Here is a 23,129-nt window from a genome sequence, read left to right as displayed (position 1 = left end):
GCGGGAGCTATCCCAAGGTCTTTGCAGAAGCCCATAGACATAATATGGGGGCTTTCCTGGTGGCTCAGATAGTAAAGAATCTGCCTGTGTCACAGGAGATGTGGGTTCGTTCTCTGGGTCAGGAAGATTCCCTTCAAGAAGGCAATGGCAAACCACTCCAGGATTCTTGCCTGGGAAATCCTGTGGACAGAGGAGCCTGGCGGGCTACAGTCCATGGGGTCTCAGAGTTGGACATGACTGAGCCACTAAGCACACACACATAGATGTCACATCGTGGCGGGGGTGGGGGGTTGGGGGGGTTTGATCCCTGGTCAAGGAACTAAGATCCTGCAAGTCACATGGAGTGGACAAAAAGAAAATCTCTTAAAAAGAAATGACTAAGCCAGAAACTAACACAACACTGTGAATCAACCATAATTCAATTTTTAAAAAAGGGAATTCCCTGGTGGTCCAGTGGCTGAGACTCTGGGTTTCCAATGCAGGGGGCCCAGGTTTGATCCCTGATCAAGGAACTAGATCTCACATGACGCAGCTAAAAGCCAGTGCAGTCAAATAAATAAATAAAAAGAAATATCTTTTAAAAAAGAATTGACTTCTGATACCTGATCTGTGTCATTTAAGGAGGCGTCTATACATCTCCAAAAGGCAGTTACTCTTTGACCCCTAAAATATGCTCAACTCCAATAATAAAAATAATAGTTCACACTCATTGAACATGTACAATGTGTCCGGTACTATTATAACTATTATAAAATCCCAACACTTTGAGTAGTTACTCTTTCAGTTGTGCCCATTTTATGGATGAGCATCAAGAGGCTGAGTAACTTGATTAAGGCCACACAGCTGCCCAGAGAAAGATGTGGGATTTGGACTCAGGGACTTGGGCTTGGGAAGCGCCCCACTTTTAACGACACTCTTTCTTTACCCCATAAGAGCTCTTAAGTTTAAAATTTTCAAGTTCTATTGGTTGCATGCATGCTAAGCTGCTTCAGTCGTGTCTGACTCTTTGCAACACTCTGGACTGTAGCCCGCCAGGATCCTCTGTCCGTGGGATTCTCCAGGCAAGAATACTGGAGTGGGTTGCCATTTCTTTCTCCAGGAGATCTTCCCAACCCAGGGATCAAACCCAGGTCTCCTGCATTGCAGGCAGATTCTTTACTGACTGAGCCATAAGGGAAGCCTAAATGTCTTATACATACTGCTATATTTTAAATGGGCAACAAATAAGGACTTACTGTATAGCACAGGGAACTCTGTTCAATGTTATGTGGCAGTCTGGATGGGAGGGGAGTTTGGGGGAGAATGGATACATGGATATGTATGGCTGAGTCTCTTCACTGCCCACCTGAAACTATCACAACACTGTTCATCGACTGTACTTCAATATAAAATAAAAAAGTTAAAAAAAAAAAGATAATGTCTAACAAACTCCGAGGTAAAGCTTCTTGACCAGATTGCAGCTAGTCCAGAGAACATGCTTAAGAGGCAAGGGTCTAAAGGTAGTTTACATTTTTTTTTCAAGCTGCAGGAACATTTTTTAGGTAAAGGAAACCTCAGACAGAACCTTGGTGTACAGAAATGCACAACAGGCAAATATGAAGATGCCCTGATTTGAAACAGGGATGGGGACCCCAAACTAGAACTGTGCTGAGTGGCTTTGGAGTCCCAGGCAGAAGGAAAACTATGTGCCTTGCGTATAATTTATGATAAATTATAACTAAATAAACGTATACTAGAGTAACTGGGTGTGGTATAAATGAAATACACTTAATGCTGTGAGTTTTAATACATCTTTTTTGTGTGTGTTTTTAATAGTTTTTCAACTACTTTAATGCTCTGGAAAAAAAATAACCTTTAAAATGGACAGAAAATATGTATATGAAACACATCTTTCCTTTGGCCTCAAGCTCTAACAGGGTTCAACACAGTGCTGGTTTTTATTTAAAATCTAGGTATTTTGTACATCATGGATTTTTTTTTTTTTTTTGGCATTCATTTTGATCTTTTAAAAAACTATTGCATGAAAATACAATTTACCTTGATGACTGAGTTTTTTTGGCACCCACCTAATTTTGCATTCAAAGTCAGTGCCTCACTTTCCTTGCCCCATTCCCAGACCAGCTCTAAATCATTCATACTTGACTAGGGTTTGTCAGGGTCCCACACGCAGCTGTTGGTGGCAGTGGCGGGGGGAGGATATGCATACCCCTTTTTGTTGTGTTTCACAGCCTACCTGCTGATGTTTCAATCACTCACTTCATCCCGCTTCCTCTTTTATTTTTTCTTAATTGCTTGACTCACTATCATGGCAACATCACCCCTACCAAGTTGTTGTTGCAAATTATTCTCTATGATATTATAGAATAATACATCATATAGCAAATAATTCTATATGATATGGTGGATATATGTCTTTATGCACGTGTATGCTCAATCGCTCAGTCGTGTCCAAATCTTTACAACCCCATGGACTGTAGCCCACCCATGAAATTTTCCAGGCAAGAATACTGGAGCGAGTTGCCATTTCTTACTCCAGAGGATCTTCCTGATCCAGGGATCGAACCTGCCTTTCTTGCATCTCCTGCCTTGGCAGGCAGGTTCTTTACCACTGCGCCACCTGGGAAGCCTGTGTGTTTTTATACATTTGTCCAAACCCGAAGAAACGTAAGACACCGAGTGTGAGCCCTAATGTCAGCTGCTGCTGCTGCTAAGTCGCGTCAGTCATGTCCGACTCTATGTGACCCCATGGACTATAGCCTACCAGGCTCCTCTGTCCATGGGATTCTCCAGGCAAAAGTACTGGAGTGGGTTGCCATTGCTTTCTCCTTAATGTCAGCTAAGAACTAGCAAAGATAATGATGTGTACATCAATTGTTACAATGTAGATGGTGAGGGAGGCTGTGTATGTGGTCAGGGAAAATGGTACATAGGAAGTCTCTGCACCAGCCTCTCAATTTTGCTCTGAACTAAAACTGCGCTAAAAATAAAGTCTATTTACCAAATCACGATGTCACTCACATTCTGCACTCTAATCCCTCTCTAGTAACCAGGGCAAAGTGTCAGCCACCAAGAAACAAAAGATCTGTCAGGATGGAATGAGAAAATGCTCAGGGGATCTGGGGTCCCGGCCTCTGAGGACCGGACCACCATCCTCTCTCACCTTTCTTGTCTGACAAGCTCACGGCCAGAATCTCCCAAGTGGTGATGGAGTCTTTCAAAAACACGTTCATGAGCTTCGTGGAGATTCTGGTCCAGGGAGAAGTGGGGGGGGGGGTGGTGATTAGGAGAAGACATCTAGCAGGATGCAGGGGGAGAGCAGGTAGGGAGGGGCCCCAAGGGACAGGGTTGGAAGGGGGCTGGAGGTGGGTACATTTAGGTAGCCCCAACTCTATTTTCTAGGCTGGGTTGTGTGCTTCCACCATGATTCCACAAAAGAAGGGGGTTTGAGGGGCATGCAAATGCAGTGTCCAATCTAGGGTGACCATAGAAGCTGGCCTGGGGATAGGTTGAAGTGGGGCCATCCCAGCCTTACCCATTTTTGTCTGCTTGTTTAAGGTCCTCAATGACGGTCCACAACCAGCTCTCGGGGAATTGGCTTCGGGAAATGATGTCCTCCTCTGGGATTATGTCATCATCCAGGTCACCTGTGGGTGGGGGGTGGGGGGTTAAAACAGACTGAATCCCCCCTCCTGCTCCCTCCACTGTCCCTTTTAGATATTTATCTTTATCATCCCCTAGAGGGATTCCTAGCATGGACACACCCAAGGTCACACGATCACTTCCAGGGATCCTAGGCACATTTGCCCCAAGAGGCTCCTTTCTCCATAAAAAAAAATATTAAAAGTCACATTTTACAACCATGTTGGTATAAAGGTGAAAATAAGCCACACTGCATTGGGTTGATTTGTTTTTTCCCCTTTGATTTTCAAGGGAATGAAAATATTTGCATGAAAGAGCCTCTAAAAGCATCATTGGCCCATGCCTGCTGTGTTACATTAACCATGTGATGGTTAAGTCTATCCTGAAAGCAGTGGGGCTAGCTGAGAGATTCTCTGGACTTGATGGAGATTGCCAAAGAGACAGTGGTCTTTAAAAGTCATCTTGACCCCATCAGCAAGTACACAAAGCTGGACTAGAATAGAGTTTAATCCTGGCTGGGCTTTCCTCAAACAATGATGAACAGATTTTAATTTGGTTCTGGGGCTTCCCTGGTGGTTCAGATGGTAAAGAATCTGCCTGTCAATGCAGGACTTACAGGTTCCCTGGGTCCGGAAGATCCCCTGGAGGAGAAAATGGCTACCCACTCCAGTATTCTTGCCTGGGAAATCCCATAGACAGAGGAACCTGGTGGGCTACAGCCATGGAGTCACAGAGTCAGACTCTTAGTGATTAACACTTTCACTTTTCTGCCTAACCACAAAGTAGGTGGAATTCCATAGATACTTAAATCCACCCATAAAAGCGAAGAAGGTGAAAGTCGCTCAGTCATGTCCGACTCTTTGCAACCCCATGGACTATACAGTCCATGGAATTCTCCAGGCCAGAATACTGGAGTGGGTAGCCCTTCCCTTCTCCAAGGGATCTTCCCAACCCAGGGATCGAACCCAGGTCTCCCGCATTGTAGGCAGATTCTTTACCAGCTGAGCCACAAGGGAAGCCCAATACTCTGGAGTAATCTATGAAAGTGCCTTGGGATACTAACTCTTAATCAACCCTCTGTATCACCCCCAGTTGGCTAAAAAAATGACATAATGCTGGGGGAAAAAAGTCATCCGTGTGTGTAAATCATACACACATTGTCTAAATTTCTTCTTTGCGAAAGAAAAGTCTTGGGTCACTGGAGCAGAGAGTAGCATGCCTAGTCATTATAATTTGCAAAGAGACTGAAGGTAGAATTCTGTGTTCATGTATGTTGGGAATCATGTTTTTGGTGGGGTAGAGGGTTGAAGGGGTTGCTAGTTTTCCAGCTAAAGGAATTCAGAAATATTTGACTTTGGCAGTGGCTGCTTTTGAGAAGTATCTGCAGATAGTTCAGTTTCAACAAAGCCCATTCTGGCACAGAAGTCTTCTAATTAAAACATACTAAAATATATTTTTAAAAAACAAAAAGAAAAGGAGAGGGACTTCCTTTTCTCCCACTGGTAGTCCAGTGGTTAAGGTCCTGAAGTTCCACTGCAGGGGGCATAGGTTCAATCCCTGATCAGGGAACTAAGATTCTGCATGCCACATGGCATAACCAAAAATTTTAAAAACTGAATAATGGTGGGATCAGGCCACACCGGGCTCCTCTGTCTCTCAACAGATGGCCGTGGAGACTATGTGTCAGTTCTGTAAAGGCCACTTTGTGGTGAGACCATTCTGATTTTGCTTAAAGGGGGCTTCTAAGAGAAGCCCTGGCTTTGCTTAAGATTGATGTGGCCTGAGATGTAGAGTTTTGACTGTGTACATGTCCTCTCCAGAATCGAATGAATGAATGAATGATTGAACATTGGGCAAAGGTTGAGCAGGTCTCTTAATAAGGCAACATGAATTAGTTTTCTTTGGTAAAGGCAAGCTTATAACCCATCTCATGTCTTCCTACTGGCAACTAGTGTGACCAGCTCTATCTTCTAGAACGATCCCTCAGATCATGGGAGGGAGGGGTGTCCTGGGCACTGGTAAAGTCAAACTTCAGAGGGTCTGGGGCCAGGGCCAGGCTAATCCACCCAGGCAGGAAATTTCCTTGCCCTCAGGAAAGGAGTCTTCTCCACTAGACTAGGTCCTTCTTCCCTCAGACAGGCACTTTCTTCCACCTGCGACAGACCCGCATCCCCCTCAGACAGGACGTCCTTCCCTCTCAGACAGGGATCTCCTTGCCCCACTGGAGATCTCCTCCCTCAGACAGGCACGTCTTCCTCCCTCTCCGGACAGGCCTCCTCCTCACCTCGGACTCGCTGGATAGAGACCTCCTCTTCCTTCGGACAGGCACCTCCTCCCCCTAGGACTGGACTCCCCGCTCCTTGAACAGATTGGCTCTACCCTCTTCGGATTGGCTCCTCCTCCCACCTCGGACAGGCCCGCCCTCCCCGCCACGGGACTCACTCCTGGCCAGCTCCAGGGCGCCGTCGCGGCTGTGCTGCTGCCGCAGCTGAGTGATGTACTCGCAGCAGTCCAGGAAGGCCTTGACGCACGCGTCGCCCTGCAGGATGAACTGGGCCCGGCGCTGGCACGGGAACTTCATGGGGTTGTCCCGCATGCCGTCTTCGCAGCACTTGCGCAGATCGCTGCTGTACTGACCCGCTATGGGAACACAGATTTCCCCGACACGTCCCGCGCGCCCTCAGCTGCTGGCCTCGAAGCAGCAGGCACTCAGGACACAGCCCAGGAAGAACTTCCCCACGGTCAGACCCTCCCCTTCCCTCTCTAGCTGGGATCCAGAATGGGTGGGGACCAGCGGAGGGCGCACACCTTTATCCATCCTCTTCTCCATGAGCTGCACCGAGCGGCGTCGGCGGGTGGCTGGTTGCGGGCACTGCGGATCTAAAGGCAGGTGGAAGGGGAACCAGATGGGTTAGGCACCTACTATGTTTCTGCTTTATTGACTATGCCAAAGCCTTTGACTGTGTGGATCACAATAAACTGTGGAAAATTCTGAAAGAGATGGGAATACCAGACCACCTGACCTGCTTCTTGAGAAATCTGTATGCAGGTCAGGAAGCAACAGTTAGAACTGGACATGGAACAACAGACTGGTTCCAAATAGGAAAAGGAGTATGTCCAGGCTGTATATTGTCACCCTGCTTATTTAACTTATATGCAGAGTACATCATGAGAAACGCTGGGCTGGAGGAAGCACAAGCTGGAATCAAGATTGTGGGGAGAAATATCAATAACCTCAGATATGCAGATGACACCACCCTTATGGCAGAAAGTGAAGAGGAACTAAAAAGCCTCTTGATGAAAGTGAAAGAGGAGACTGAAAAAGTTGGCTTAAAGCTCAACATTCAGAAAACGAAGATCATGGCATCTGGTCCCATCACTTCATGGCAAATAGATGGGGAAACAGTAGAAACAATGTCAGACTTTATTTTTTTGGGCTCCAAAATCACTGCAGATGGTGACTGCAGCTATGAAATTAAAAGACGCTTACTCCTTGGAAGGGAAGTTATGACCAACCTAGATAGCATATTCAAAAGCAGAGACATTACTTTTCCAACAAAGGTCCTGGCTATGGTTTTTCCAGTGGTCATGTATGGATGTGAGAGCTGGACTGTGAAGAAAAAGAATTGATGCTTTTGAACTGTGGTGTTGGAGAAGATTCTTGAGAGTCCCTTGGACTGCAAGGAGATCCAACCAGTCCATTCTGAAGGAGATCAGCCCTGGGTGTTCATTGGAAGGACTGATGCTGAGCTGAAACTCCAATACTTTGGCCACCTCATGAGAAGAGTTGACTCATTGGAAAAAACCCTGATGCTGGGAGGGACTGGGGGCAGGAGGAGAAGGGGACGATAGAGAATGAGATGGCTGGATGGCATCACCGACTCGATGGACATGAGTTTGGGTAAACTCTGGGAGTTGGTGGTGGACAGGCAGGCCTGGCGTGCTGCAGTTCATGGGGTTGCAGTCGGATATGAGTGAGCGACTGAACTGACTGACTGACTGATGTGTCCTTGGTTTCCTCCCCACTGCCGCCTCCCCCCACCCCCACCCCCGCCGTGATGTTGGAGTGTTATTGTGGCCCATACCGAGGCTCAGAAAGAAGTGATTTGCGAGATGATAGTGGAGGCGGGACTTCCAACACCCCAACCTGCACCCCAGAGCCCTGCCCTTAACATGATCTCAGTATCTGGGGGATGGAGGCCCTGCTTCTCGCCTTCCCTGCCTTTCCCTGCGTCCTCACCTGCCCTCTGCTGGGTCTCCAGGCCCTGGCTGGTCTTGAGAGTGAGTCCTGCATCCGTGAAGACGCCAGCATAGTTTCTTCCACTGCCTGGGGTGCAGCCAATGTCCGCTTTCTCCACCACGTCCCAGATCTGCGGGGTGGAGTGCAGGCGGAGGGTCAGAAGGGCCACCACCCTCTGGCCAGCTTGTCCATCCAGCCCCACCCCATCCATCCTTATCCTGTTCCCCAAGCTGGCAGGCCACGATGGACGATCCAGAATTGGACTCTGGACTGCGTCCATTCCCAGCACCATCTCCAACGTGGACCTTTGTCCACCCACATTCTCATCCTCAACTTGACTTCAACCCATCCCCGTGTCTACATCCATTCAGACCTCTATGTTCAACCTATCTGCTCCTCTCCAGCATCATCCCCAGGTGGCTCAGTGGTAAAGAATCTGCCTGCCAATGCAGGAGACACAGGTCCCATCCCTGGGTGGGGAAGGTACCCTGGAGAAGGAAATGGCAACCCACTCCAGTATTCTTGCCTGGGAAATGCCATGGACAGAGAAGCCTGGTGGGCTACAGTCCATGGGATTGAAAAAGAGTTGGACAGGACTGAGTGACTGAACGACAATAAGCATCATTCCCACCTCAACCCAATGCCATCTCTGAACCAACCTCAGCGACTCTGGGGCATACCTTTCTCTGGGTCAATTTGTTCTTCTTATTCAGCACAAACACGCCCTTGTCCACGGCCACGAGCCCCACTCGGGCCCCCTGGTCAGCCTCGATCTTCAGGGTTATCTGTTGCCCGGGTCGATGGTGTTTCTCTTCCTTCCCACCATTTTTCACCACCAGCTATGGGAGGGGAGCAGGTTGGAGGGGGAATTCAGCCCTGTAAGACCTCAAGAAGCCCAAGACAGAGGAGGTCTTGAGCTGGACTGAAAGGGGAGGGGAAGAAGCAAGCCAAACTGGCATCAGGCAGAAAATCAAGAAAAGAGAGAAAACCAGGAGCAAGAGAGATACTGAGTGCAAGCGTCTACTTATGAAATAAATGAGTCATAGGGATCAAATACACAGTGTGAAGAAGATAGTCAATAAGCACATAGGACCTTTGTATGGTGACATGTGGTTACTAACAGGACTCATGATGGTGAGCATTTTGAAACACACAGAAATATGTTGATATGTGGGTTGTAGAAATGTCGTACACCAGGAACTAACATAGTGGCATAGGTCAATTAGGCACTTCCCTGTAGCTCAGTTGGTAAAGAATCCGCCTGCAATGCAGGAGACCCAGGTTTGATCCCTGGGTTAGGAAGATCCCCTGGAGAAGGGAATGACAACCCACTCCAGTATTCTTGCCTGGGAAATCCCATGTACAGAGGAGCCTGGCAGACTACAGTCCATGGGGTTTCAAAGAGTCAGACATGACTTAGCGTGTAACCACCACCATAGGTCAATTATACTTCAAACAAACATACTCATAGAAAAAGAGATCAGATGTGTGGTAAAGGGAGAGGGAATTGAGTGAAGGTGGTTAAAAACAAACTTTCAGTTTTAAGTACCAGGGGTGTAATGTACAACATAATAAATACATGTAATTAACCCTGCTGTGCCATTATATAAGGAAGGTCGTTAGAGGAAACCCTGAATTCTCACCACAAGGGAAAGATTTTCTTTTTCTATTTCTTTAATCTCATATCTCTATGAGGTGATCACTATTCACTCAACTTATTGTACTGATCACTTATGATGTACCTAGGTTAAATCATTATGCTCTACACCTTAAACTTAGTACTGTGTGTAAATTACATTTCAATAAAACTGGAAGGAAAAGAAGCTACTAAGGGAACTTCCCTGGTGGCCCAGTGGTTAGGACTTTGCCTTCCAATCCAGGGAGTACAGGTTCGATCCCTGGTTGGGGTGCTAAGATCCCACCTGCCTCCCAGCCAAAACACCAAAAGCATAAAGCAGAAGTAATATTGTAACAAATTCAATAAAGACTTTAAAAAAAGGTCCATATCAAGAAAAAAAAAGATGAAGACACTGAGGCTGAAAGAGATGGAAGAATAAGATGGAAAAGGAGGAGAGGCAGGAACTCTGAAATGGGGAGAGGCATGGACTCAAAAGATTGGAGAGAGACAGAGCCAGAGGCACAAGACGGGGAGAGGGACAGCCAGGTGGAGGGTCTCCAGATGGGCACAGAGAGGTGCCAGGGAGCTTACCGTGCCCATACACGAGTCCTTGACATCCACCCACACGGAGTCGGCCACCACCTCCCTCTGGCCTTTGGCATTAATCAGTGTGTAATAGGCCACCAGGCGGAAGGAAGGGATGAAGTCTGACGTGATGGTCAAGGGCAACACCACTAGGTCCTGGCCGGGCTCTCGGTACTGGCGTCCCACCTTCAACAGCTTCCCCTTGTTCATGATCTGGGGGGACAGTTCGGTATAAGGATCAGGAAGGTGAGCGGGAGAATGGGTGGGAGTCAGGGGCGGGGGTGGGGGGTGGAATCTGGGATGGATGAGGGCTCCCGGGGATACTGGGAGTTCTAGAAAGCCACAGACCATGTAGGTGTAGTAGCGGATCTTGGCTTGCTCGCCGGGGTCCGTGCGCAGGTGGAAGTTGACGTTGAGAGTCTCCCCAGGCTTGAGCTCCACGCGGGGCACAGAGAGGTGCAGGTAGTTATTGGAGTTCCCCTGGGTGTTGTAGGGTAGGGCCTGCATGGTCCTGGTGGCCTGTCGCCCCTCGGGGATATTGTCCTTTTTTGTGCGTACCTGGTCAGGGAAAGATGGATGCCATGATGCCCACCCGCCCTCCCCAGAGACATCTAAATCCACACCCCTGAGACCAGGGTATTTTATGTGAGGAGAAAGACTTTGCAGATGAGATTAGGTTAAGGATATTAAGGAGATGGGGAGGAGACTGAATGATCCAGGTGGGCCCAATGCCATCACAAGTGTCCATATAAGATGTCTAGGCAGGGACTTCCTTGATGGCACAGTGGATAAGAATCTGCCTGCCAATGCAGGGAACATGGGTCCGATCCCTGGTCCGGGAAGATTACACATGCTGTGGAGCAACTAAGCCTGTGTGTCACAACTATTGAGCCTGTGCACCCTAGAGCCTGTGGTCTGCAACAAAGAGAAGCCACCTCAATGAGAAATCCAAGCCCCACAACTAGAGAAAGCTGGCAAACAGCAACAAAGACCCAGTGTCACCAAAAATGAATGAATAAATAATTTAAAATAAGAAGACATCTGGGCAGCAGACATCTAGAAGGTAGGACCCTGCTGTGCAGATGAGAACACATCTATGCGTGCAAACTATTATATATAGAATGGATAAACAAAGCCCTACAGTACAGCACAGGGAACTCTATTCAATATCCTGTCATAAACCATTATGGAAAAAGATATGAAAAAGACATATGTATATGTCTAACTGAATCACTTTGCTGTACAGCAGTAATTAACACAACATTGTAAGTCAATTCTACTTCAATCAAATAAATGAAAACATAAAAAGAGCCCTTCTATGCAAATGAAAACATCTCTGTGGATGGCACATCCCTTTATGCAAATGAAAGAAACCCACTCTATGCCCAAGACAGGATCCTTTTGTGCACATGTCAGGACCCCAGTCTACAAAATTAAGTCCCCTGAGGCTGGCCCAGAACTCACGGTGATGGTCAGGGGATCCCGTTTGTTCTGTGTGTTGATGCTTAGCTTGGCCACGCCATCATCCTGGGTCAAGGACTGCACATTGCTGCCCTGGGTCACCACCGGGATGTGGCGAGCGGGGGAGCCGTCGGGGTTTGTCACGTACACCTGTGGGTACAGGGGCAGGTGGAGGGCATTCAGGCAGACCCAGGGGTGTGATCGTGCTCAGGAGCAGTGTTGAGGGGTGCAGTCCTGCCCAGGGTCTCACCATGAGGTCGAAGGGCATGGCAGGTTTGAAGAACTTGGGGGTCTTGGTGAAATGGATCTGGTAGGGGGAAGTCACAATGGGGATCCCGGTGCGCTCTGCCTCCACCATGTCACTGCCTGAGGGGGGCCAGCCATGAGGGTGGGCTCCTGGGCCACCCCTCAGGACCAGGCTTCCCCCGTCAGACTGCACTCTGCCTTCGTACTGGGCCTCTGTCCTTAGAATGTATCTTCCCCATCGACCTGATTCCACATTCATTCTGAACATCCACCCTCAGAATGAGTCTCCCTCTTGCACTGGGTCTTATGCCCCAGAGTGGTTCTTCCCTGTCAGACTGGACCCCTTCTTCATTCTGGGCCTCCTCCCTCAGACTAGGTCTCCCCTGTAAGACTGGATCCCCCCTCCCTTCATTCTGCACCTCTTCCCTGAGACTAGACCTCCCCTGCCAGCCTGGACCCTCCCTTCATTCTGGGCTTCCTCTCTCAGATGAGACCTCCCTTGTCAGACTGGATCCTGCCCCCTTCCTTCTTGGCCTTCTCCCTCAGACTGCATCTCCCCCTTCAAAACTGGATCCCCCGCTTCATTCTGGGTCTCCCCTCTCAGACTGGATCCCCCTTTCATTCTGGGCCTCCGCCCCCAGACTGGGCCTCACCTGATTGCAAGATGACGGTGGCGGACACATATATGGACTTGCCCACCAGGGCATCAGCTCGGGAGGGCTGTACTCCATTCAGCAAAACCTGACGTTTCAGTATGGCCTCCCCATTACCATCGTTGATCTGGGGGAGACAGTAAGGGTTCATGGCGGAGGGGGGACCTGGGGTTAGGGACCAGGGGGTGGGCTCAGACGACAGGAGACAGGAAGGGTGTTTAGGGTGGGGGAGACCAGACAGGGCCTCTGTTAGGTACCGGAACACGGGTGAGGGAGTGAGTCAATGAAATTCTCCGGTCGCCATCCTGGACCCCAAAGATGACGAAAGCTGTTCCGTCCACCTGTTCCCCGTACAAGAACCTGCGATGCAGGGACAGTCTCAGATTCTCCCCTCTGCAGATGAGTCTTCCTCCAAACTAGCGTTGGCCTCGGTTGAGCCCCTCCCCCCACTTGGCCCCTCCCCCTGCCCCTCACCTGGCAATGATGTTGACCTTCAGGCCATCTGGGTCATCAATGTAGTAGAATTTCTCTTCAGGCTCTAGTTGGACCTCAAAACTGGGAAGCACTGGGGGGGACAGATCATGTTGGTGGGGGACCAGCATTGGGCCCAGCCTGATGCACTCCCCCATCCCCCTACCCCCTAACCCCAGTTCCCTGGACCCTCTTACCATATTCCTTCACCTCAAACTCAGCGGAGAAGACCTGCTGCGGAGAATCTTCATAGTAGGCTTTGATCTTCCACACCCCCATGCTGTGGGGGAGGTAGGCTGGTGATCTGGACAGACCTGGCGGCCCCCCACTCCCTCTCCTGGGGTAGGGGAGCCCCAAACCCCCTCCTGGAGGACCTGACATACTTCACTAGCTCTGGAATGTTCCAGGACAAGGCCAAAATGCCAAACTGGTTCTGAGAAGACTTGGAGTCCCGCTTGACAGGGATGCCATCAGGGGTCTGTCAGGAGACAGAGAGAAAAATGGCTCTTCAGAGATGAGGCTTTGCCTCTTGGCTTGCCCCTCCCTGTCTGTGTCTGGACATTTTCTCTGTGTTAGGTCCACAGGGGCAGTGGTGAAGAACGTGCCCCTGAGCCAGTCAGCTTGGGTTCAAATCCCCACTGAGCCAATTACAAGCTGTGTGACCTTGGGCAAGTTACTTAGCCTCTCTGTGCTCAATGAGCATATCTGGAAAAAGATAATTATTACTCCTATGTCACTGGTTTGGGAAATGTTAATATAGGCAAGAGCTGATGATGATCAGCGTCTCTCCAAAAACAAATAATAACTAGCGTTTGGGACTTCCCTGGTGGTGGTCCAGTGGCTAAAACTCCACGCTTCCAATGCAGGGATTGCACGTTCGATCCCTGGTCATGGAACTAGATTCCACATGCCGCAGTTAAGACGCGACACAACCTAATAAATAAATGTTAAAAATAGATGACATGTGTCATCTATTGTGATGCAGGACCCTGTGCTAAGCATTTGATTAGCACATACATACACCACACATAACTGCCCACATTTGCCTTTCTGACATAGCAAAATCGCATGGCTAGACCTCATACACATGTGATTTCATGCACTGCCAACAGTTAAACATCAGGAGACATCACATAGAAATCCGGTTTTCTGGCTTCTCTTGGAAATTAAGGTCACTGTGGATAACATGCTTCTGTTGGTACGGGGTGACATTTGCTGGGAGCTGAGCACTGTGCCTTGAGGGGAGATGTGTGTCCTGTTCCCTGTAGACCCCTAAATCTCTAAAGCCAGCTCACAGCCTTCAGGACCTGGTCCTTGTTAGCTCTGTGTAATCTCAATAAATACTCAGGAAGATCCCCACAGGAGGACATGCCCCAGTCTTCCTCCCTTCTCTCTCCCTTCATTCTACATGTATGGTTCCCTCCCCATCTCTCCCTGCTTCTCTCTCCCCTCTCCTTCCCTCCCTCCTTCCAGTAAGTTTTTATTTATCCTACTACCCACCAAGCACTGAATTTATGTTCAGTGGAGGTTAGGGGAAGGTGCAATTAATAAAATGTATAGATCCCATTTACAAGATGCCAGAAGGAGAGGGGGTGTTGCAATTTTACAGGGCACTCAGTGAGATCTCACTGTAAAATTGGGACACTGGAACAAAGACTTGAAGGAGGTGAGGGAGCGGTCTGTGTGGAAATTTCCAGGAAGAGGGTTTTCTGGGTAGGGGGAGTAGCCCATGTAAAGGCCCTGGGGCAGGGCTCTGCCTGAGGAGACTGGTGTGTGGCTGGAGCACAGTAAGCCGAGGAGAAGAGGGAAGCAGCGAGGGCACGGAGGGGATGGGGTAGGTCTTGCAGAGTCTTGTGGGCCACAGGAGGACTTGAAACTTGTTCTCAGGGAAGTGGGAGCCCTGGAAGGCTGGGGGCTGAGGAGGGGGCAGGGCCTGACTCAAGTGCTCACGGGCGCCCTCTGGCGGCACTAGAGAATTAGTGTCAGTCATCATCCCAATCTTCTGATGAAGAAAACAGACTAGGAAATGTGAAGTGACCTGTCCAGAGTCACACAGTGACCGGGTGTCTATCTGGAGCTAGAATCCTCAGGCGCAAGCAAGCATCGCCCCACGTGGTCTCCCTGGCTCCCGGCCCCCTCTCCCGACCTCTCTATATGCCTCTGACTTTGGGTCTCCGTCGGTGGCTCTTTCTCTGTCTCGATCTCTTTGTCTCTCCCTTAGTCTCAGCCCCGGGTAAGTCTGGGGCCCCGGCTGGCTGGTACCTCGATGGTGATGAAAACCGTCTGGCCCACGGGCAGCAGCTTGTGGTCAACAGTGAAGACCCGATAGAGGACTGAGAGGTGGTGGGACAGAAAAAGAGAGTTGGGTGAGACTCTGCTCCTCCCCCAGCCCTGCTCCTCCCCAATCCCGCCCTCTCCAGCCACCCCTCTCCGCCCCTTACCCGTGGAGCCTGGGGTGTAGATGGTCTTGTCCGTCTGGATGAAGAGGTACCCGCTCTGAAGGCTGATCAGCACCACCTTCTCCACCTGGACATTCCCGAAGGTCGCTACGACAGTCACGAACTTGTGCCCCTTGTCGGATTTTAACTCTTTGCTGGCCGGGATCTGGGCGTGAACCAAGAGATCATTAGGGGTCTGCTCCACCTGCCCTCTTCACAACACAGCCTGCCCATCAATTCTGGTTTGCCCAGATTTGGGGAGTAACGGGGTACTGAGATGGCGGGAGGGTAAGAGAGGGGGTGGGAGTCAGAGGGAGGGATGGGAAGGGGGAGTAAGAGGCGGCTCAGAGGAGGGAGGGCTCAGAAGGGGAAGGGACTCAAAAAGAAGACTCAGATGGAAGGGCCTCTGAAGGAAGAGGGCTTAAGAGAGGGAGGGGCTTGGAGGGCGGGGGCTCAGAAATGGGAAAGGGCTCAGAGATCCTAGGGCTTGGAAGGAGGTGGACTTGAGAGAGATCAGGGGGCTACTGTATAGCACAGGGACCTCTGCTCAATATTATGTAACAGCCTAAATGAGGCAAGAATTTGGAAAAGAATAGATACATGTATATGTATCACTGAATCACTTGACTGTACACCTGAAATTACTGCAACATTGCTAATCAATTATGCTCCAGTATAAATTAAAAGTTTTTTGTTTTTGTTTTTTTAAGCCGGGAACCCAAAGCCAGTGCTTTGGGACAATTCAGAGGGATAGGGTGGGGAGAATTGTGGAAGCGGTTTTTAGGATGGAGGGGGACACATGCATACCTGTGGCCGATTCATGCTGATGTATGGCAAAAACCATCACAATATTGTAAAGTAATTGTCCTCCAATTAAAATAAATTAATTAATTTAAAATAAAAAAGAAGGTGGAGACAGCTCAGAGACAGCACTGGATGAAGCAGTGGGAGGGGCTCAGAAAAGGGAGGGCTCAGATGGGGGAGGGGGAGACTCAGAAGGGGCGGGGCTCAGGCAGTGTGGGTGGGGCTCAGAGAGCTCAGCCAAGTGGATGCGTGGAGGACTCTCGGAGCTGGTGCGGCATCAGCAGGACTGGGCTCCCTGGCGCGCCCACCTTGATGGTGACGGTGCTCAGGTAGCCATTGTTGCTGTTCAGCTGGGTGTTTTCGTTTGACAGCACTTGTTTCTTGGCCGGGAAGTCGTGGACGGTGACCGAGACCTGAATAGTCCCTTGTCCTCCGTGGGCCTCCAGCACCACAGTCTCCTCGCTCTCCAGACGCAGGATGTTGGGGGTGATCATGGAATACCTGCCGGAGGGGAGCATGGGGCGTGGAGCTGTCATCCCTGGAAGCCCGGGCTGCCAGCCCTTCCCCAGGGTGAGCCCTCTGCCCCAGTCCCTGGTCTCACAGGGGATACGGTGACCGGCAGACAACTGGGGGCGGGGCGGGGGAGGAGGAGGCAGGGGCGGTGCTTCACATCCCATCAACTCCTCAACACCAAAATGAGAGGTGCCACCTCTTCCAAGACTTCCAAACTCACCACTGAACCCACTTATTCCAGGAGCTCTAATCCCGAAATCTTTAAACACCCCAAGTCTCTAAACACCCAGCCCTGGAACACCATATGTGCTATGAGCTAAGTGGCGTCAATCGTGTCCGACTCTTTGCTACCCTCTAGACTGTAGCCGCCAGGCTCCTTTGTTCATGGGATTCTCCAGGCAAGAATACCAGAGTGGGTTGCCGGTGCCCTCCTCCAGGGGATCTTCCTGACCCAGGGATCAAACCCGCGTCTCCTGTGTCTCCTGCATTGCAGGCGGATTCCTTACCTGCTGAGCCACCAGGGCAGCCAAGACCATCCCAAACTCCTCCCTAAACCTGTGGCACCCCAGATCCAGATCCACGCCCTCAGCCACATACACCCACGCGAAATCTCTAGACACTTAAAACCTGAAACTACAAACTCCCAGAATCTATGACGGTCAAATGTCCAGGACGCCAAATCACCTCTCCTGCAGAATCACTCATCACCGCATACGCCCTACACATGCAGGGCCGCATACCACAAATGCGCACCCTCGTCTCCGAAGCAGCCTTTTTTGGGGGTCAGGCTGTGACTACTCACATGGGGTTCCCCAGGGCCATGGGGAGACTGGCTAGAAGCAGCAGCAGCAGGCTGGGACCTGAGGTGGGCTTCATGGTGCCGGGGCAGTGGAGGGAAGGAGGGATAGAGGGAGGGAGAGGGCAGGGGGGCAGTGAGCTGAGGTTGTTGGAGGCTGCCTTTTTATCTGGCTCCTGGCTTCCTCCCTCCTCTGACCAGCCCTCACTCCCCGCGGCCTCCCTCCTCCCTGGGACTGCCCCAGATTTCTCAATACTGTTTCCTAAGTTTTTCAATCTGTAGGGCCAGCATGCCTGGCATAAGTAACCCGGGGCCATGTTCTTCAGCTACAGAGACACAACAACCTCCTGCCCGGGCCTCCCTCCGGGTCACAGCCATCTGGTGATCAGGGACCTTTCCCTGTTACATCTACTTGGTAGCAGATGAAAGCAAAGGGCAGAGAGCCACCCCTTGCCCCCAACTCCAGATATCTGGTCCTGGCCCTCAGTCTACTTTTAAGCATGCATTTATTCACCAGACTCTTCCTGTGAGTCCATTTCTGTGCTAGCATCTCATGTTCCACTTCCAGAATCTTCCATGTTGGCATGGGGCTGGGGGCCGGGGACAGAGTCCAGCATCAATGCTCCTAGCCCCACAGAGTGTTTTCTCCAGTGGAGAAGGACTCAGCTTCTTGGAGAGTCAGGGAAGGTTTCTTGGAGGAGGGGACATTTCAACTGGGCTTTGAAGTATGTGTAGGAGTTCACTATCCAAGGACAATGTTTTCTAGGGCAAGGAGAGCCTGGAATTCCCTTCACCTAATCTCGTCAAGAGGCCTGAGTGGCTAAAAAGTCATAATTGAGGAAAGTCCCATGGCTAGCTTTTGTATTACATCAATGCCTTCTTAGGGGAAGGAGGTTCAAGAGGGATGGGACATGTGTATACCTATGGCTGATTCATGTTTATGTGTGGCAGAAACCAACACAACATTATAAAGCAATTATCCTCCAATTAAAAAAAATTTAAAAACATCCTCTTGGGATATTATTATTATTAAAAATTGTATTTAACTTGTTGCATAAGAATTGGTAATATAGTCATATGGTTCAATATCTAAAAGGTAACCTTCCTCCTGCTCTTGTTGCTAGCCATCAGGGTCTCAGACATGACCATGTAACCAAGTCTCATGTTTCTCTCCAGAGGTATATTATACATTTACGAACATTCACACATTTCAAAAACAAATCAGAAAGCTCTACACAAAAACAATATCAGAAAGCTCTACACACTCTTCTTCCTGGTCTCCCTGGGTTACACCTTGCTTTTTCATAAACAGTATACGGTAGGATTGTTTCATTATCAGAGCACAGAGAGCTTCCTTGTTCTTGCAGTGAAAGTAACCAGTCATCTGCTGATGGACAGACAGACTTCCTATTGTTACAAAACCATGGTCCCTCCAGACAGTAATCTGCATTATTGCCCAGTTATTGCCCAGTTCTCATGATTATTAACTGGTAAACCTTGGGGAAATTACTGATAACCACTTGAGCCTCAGTTTCCTCCTGTAAAGGGGTTATAACAGCAAGCAACTTCAAAGAGTTCTTACTACAATGAGAAAAGATAATTCTGATCAAAGGCTGTGTGTTAACAGTAACCTTGCTAGATATCGCTAAATTCCCCTCCATAGTTATATTGATTTGCATATTCACCAGTCTTGCACAAAGTTGCCAATTTCCTCATTCCCACCCTGCCTGTACCCCAACCCCTGCCCCTGGCCCACCGCCCCACTTAAGGGCACGTTGTCCAAACTGGATTTTCGCCTCAGCGTCAGTTTAATTTGCTTGTAAATTGAGCCTCTGGGGGATAGGGGGAATGTGAAGCCAGGTGTAGGGAGGATGGGGGATCTAGAGCCCTGAAGAGATGGAGGATTCAGAAGCCCAGAGGGCTGTTTTCCAAAGCCTCCTTGAAGGGGTTAACAGGGACCTCACTCTGATTTCCTGTAATCCACGCTCTTTCCCTGGCCATGCCTCCTGTGTCCCTCCCCCCAGTAGGGGGAGGCGTGGAGAAACAACAAACCTGGGCTCTGTCTTATCTGATTGCGACACCTTTTCTTTGGAAGAGGAGGAGGAGGGGGGGGAGGCAAACACTTGCTTACTCTACAGAACTGGGGTTCAACTTCTGGAACTGGGATGTGGCCACCTGCTAGGATCCTCCACTCCCCAATACTTTCTTTATCTTTCTCCCCTGTCCACCCGCCAAAATATTCACCCCGTTTCCTGATTCCGTTATAGACTTAAGCCTTAGGGCTCTGTGATTTGTCAAGGAATCAAGAATTTGAGAAGGAATTCCTGCTGACCTCGCTCTCCCCTGTGGGGTTGCCTGCCCCTCCCTCAGAGCCTCAGTTAGTCCATCTGAACAAAGGCAGTAATGGCAGTTCCTGCTGCTTTGTTTTTTATTCTTTTATTTTGGCCTCACTGTGCAGCAGGCAGGTGGGATCTTAGCTCCCCCAACCAAGGATCGAAACTGCTCCCCACCCCCGCATTTGAAGCACAGAGTCTTAACCACTGGAACGCCAGGGAAGTCCCAGTTCCTGCTGTTTTGACAATTAAGAGAACCCAGATTCTGTGAGAGACACGAGTTCGATTCCTGGGTTGGGAAGATCCCCTGGAGGAGGGCATGGCTACCCACTCCAGTATTCTTGCCTGGAGAATCCCATGGACAGGGGAGCCTGGTGGGCTATAGTCCGTGGGTTAACAAAGAGCCGGACACTGAGCGACTGAGTACACACAGATGCCCTGAAGTCCTGGGCTTGGAGGGAAGGCTCATGCCCACAGGGATGGAGGTCTGAGAAGGGTCCTACCCATGACATCCAGGAGGTGACCAGAGGGATGGAAGTGAAAGTGAACCAAGGTCTCCTGGGAGGGAAGGAAACAAGAGGAATTCTTCCAGGCCTTTTTCAGGGGAATGGATATTTGCAACCAGAAGTTTGGGAGGAGGATGATGGGAAAGATAAGCCAGCAGGGGAGAAAGAGGAGGCATTCCTGGGTGTGGACCCAGGGGGAGTGAGGCTGCCTGGGCAGGTTCTAAGTGGAATATGTAGGAGATTTTTTTTTTTTTTTTTTTTTTTTTGGGCCATGCCATACATCTTGCAGGATCTTAGTTTCCTGACCAGGGAACAAACCCAGGACCCCCTGCACTGGAAGCCCAGAGCCCTAACCACTGGACCATCAGGGACGCCCCCTAGGAGACTCTTACACAAACAGAATATGTTTGCTTGTTGTTGTTTAGTTCCTAAGTTGTGCCCAACTCTTTTGCAACACCATGGATTGTAGCCCACCAGGGCCCTCTGTCCGTGGGATTTCCCTGGCAAGAATTCTGGAGTGAGTTGCCGTTTCCTTCTCCAGGGGATCTTCCTGGATCAGGGATTGAACCCGAGTCGTTTTGGATTAGCAGGTGGATTCTTTACCACTGAGCCACCAGAGAAACCCAAAATATTTGTTACTTATCTGAAATACAGATTTAACTGGGCATCCTGTATTTTGTCTGGCAACCCTAGCTAGGGTGCAAATAGAATGGGGAGGGGGGCAGAAATGGGCGTGATTTCTGAGTGAAGGGAGCCCAGGTGCCCCTCTCCCCTTTAGTTCTCTGCATTTGCCTTAGTACTGTTATCTCCCCAACCCCACCCTTTCCCCACACAGGCGTGGCCAAATCTGGGAGCAGTGGACATCCATCTTCCTCTCTTCACCCCCACCCATTCCAGGATGGGTGCTACACTGCTTTCTGGAAATTTCTCTCCAGGACCCAGAGCCTGTCTCCACCTCCACCTCCCCCACCAGCAGCCTAGGCTCCCCCTTCTCCCCTACTTGTTACTCATTAACTTGGGCTAACCTTGGCCTGATGGAACCCATCCATTTGCCCTCTGGCTCCTTTCCCCTACCTACTCATGCATATGCAAGCAGAGACACCAGGAACCCTCCACCTTGGGGGATACAGGGGCCAGGGGTGTTTTTTTTTTTTTTTTTTTTCTTGAACGGTGCCACTCAGCTTGAAGAATCTTAGTTCCCAAACCAGAGATTGAACCCAGGCCATCAGCAGTGACAGCGGAGTCCTAACCACTGGACCACCAGTGAATTCCAAGCCAGAAGTTTTGACTCCAGCTCTGCCTTCTCCCAGCCTCTGTTCCTCATCTTTAAATTAGACATTGCAGCTACGGAACCTCCCTCTGAGTTTTGGGGTGACAGCACCTATCATCAGGCAAGCTAGTGGTCAGACAGGCACCCAGCACTTGGTGCATGCAGGATGTACTTGAACTGTATTTTTATTTTTACTAACATCTGCTTCTCCTTTCTCTTGCCTTATTTCAGTGACAGCTGCTCCAGGCCTCCAAGCCAGAGTTCCCTCTTCCTCCCTCTCCCTCATCCCCTATAATCCTCCCTGGGACCCCTCGGTTGTCTCTCCCCACCCATCCTTCTTTCCACCCCTGTGGTCCCTGGCTTCCTTGCTGTAAACTCAACTCTTCCAGGTCATCTAGTCCACAGCAACTGGGGATTTTTTCCCCCACTTTGGACTCATGGTGCAGCATGTAGGATCTTAGTTTTCTGACCAGGGGTTGAACCTGCACCCTCGAACTGCAAGTGTGGAGCCTTAACCACTGAACCGCCAGAGAAGTTCCTGGGGATTTTTTTCTAAAACACACGTTTGCATTCCTTCTACAAAATTATGATGTGTAATACCAGAATACATGCTAATGACTGTGAACCTCTCAGGGGCAGCATCTTATTGACTTTATGCATCTTAACTTTGCACATCTTGTTTATTCTGAATGCCTTAGGTGCTACTGTTGTTGAGTCGCTCAGTTGTGTCTGACTCTTTTGTGACCCCACGAGCTGGAGCTCACCAAGCTCCTCTGTCTGTGGGATTTCTTAGGCAAAATTTTGGGGTGGGTTGCCAGTTCCTTCTCCAGGGCATCTTCCCAACCCAGGGATCGAACTCAAGTCTCCTACATTGGCAGGTGGATTCTTTACCACTGAGCCACTGGGCAAGCCCGTTAGGTGCTATTACTATCCCCATTTTACAGATAAAGAAACAGGGCTTTGGCCACCTGGTTAAGAGCCTCTAGCTGGTAGCAGCTGAGATTTGAAGCAGGCAGGTGGGTTCCAGAGTTTCTGATGATCACAGTTCTGGTGGCTTGAAACAATATGTTTATTATCCTACAGCTCTGGAGGGCTGAAGTCTGAAGTTGAGGTGTCAGGAGGGCTGTGTTTCTTCTGGAAGTTCTAGGGGAGAATCTGTATCAGGGCTATTCAGGCTTCTATGGGCTGCCTGCATTCCTTGGCTCATGGCTTCTTCCATCTTCAAAATGCATGACTCTAGGGATTTCTCTTCAGTCCACTGGCTAAGACTCTGCGCTCTGAATGCAGGGGGCCCGAGTTCCATCTCTGGTTGGGGAACTAGATCCCACAGGGAGCAAATAAAAGATACTGAGTGCCATAAGTAAAGATCCCACATGCTGCAACAAAAATTGAAGATTCTGTGTGCAGCAACTAAGACCTGACACAGCCAAAAACCAAACCAAAACTCAACCAAACAAAAAACCCACATCATTTTCACCATCACATCTCATTCTCTGATTCTGACCCTCCTAGTTTTAGTCACTGAATCGTGTCCATTTCTTTGCGACCCCATGGAC

At 49.7% G+C, this 23,129-nt stretch overlaps 1 protein-coding gene across 1 annotated transcript in view; it reads right to left on the bottom strand.

Moving 5' to 3' along the window:
- Positions 1–17,642, bottom strand: part of C3 (complement C3) — a 36,511-nt gene extending 18,869 nt beyond the window's left edge. The window contains 19 exon segments of the mRNA XM_005890706.3: positions 3,161–3,246; positions 3,533–3,644; positions 6,082–6,279; positions 6,448–6,519; positions 7,880–8,009; positions 8,560–8,718; positions 10,089–10,295; positions 10,431–10,640; positions 11,547–11,693; positions 11,794–11,909; positions 12,443–12,569; positions 12,700–12,802; positions 12,917–13,007; positions 13,111–13,193; positions 13,297–13,391; positions 15,176–15,246; positions 15,355–15,517; positions 16,464–16,656; positions 17,471–17,642. Coding sequence (XP_005890768.2) covers positions 3,161–3,246; positions 3,533–3,644; positions 6,082–6,279; positions 6,448–6,519; positions 7,880–8,009; positions 8,560–8,718; positions 10,089–10,295; positions 10,431–10,640; positions 11,547–11,693; positions 11,794–11,909; positions 12,443–12,569; positions 12,700–12,802; positions 12,917–13,007; positions 13,111–13,193; positions 13,297–13,391; positions 15,176–15,246; positions 15,355–15,517; positions 16,464–16,656; positions 17,471–17,544 — 2,437 coding nt within the window. The 5' untranslated portion in view covers positions 17,545–17,642.
- Between the last annotated feature and the right edge of the window lie 5,487 nt (positions 17,643–23,129).

The sequence above is a fragment of the Bos mutus genome, chromosome 7 (assembly GCF_027580195.1).
Source record: "Bos mutus isolate GX-2022 chromosome 7, NWIPB_WYAK_1.1, whole genome shotgun sequence".
NCBI classification, from domain to species: Eukaryota; Metazoa; Chordata; class Mammalia; order Artiodactyla; family Bovidae; genus Bos; species Bos mutus.
The sequence above is the reverse complement of the archived record's forward strand: the minus strand, read 5'-3'. Positions and strand labels throughout refer to the sequence as shown.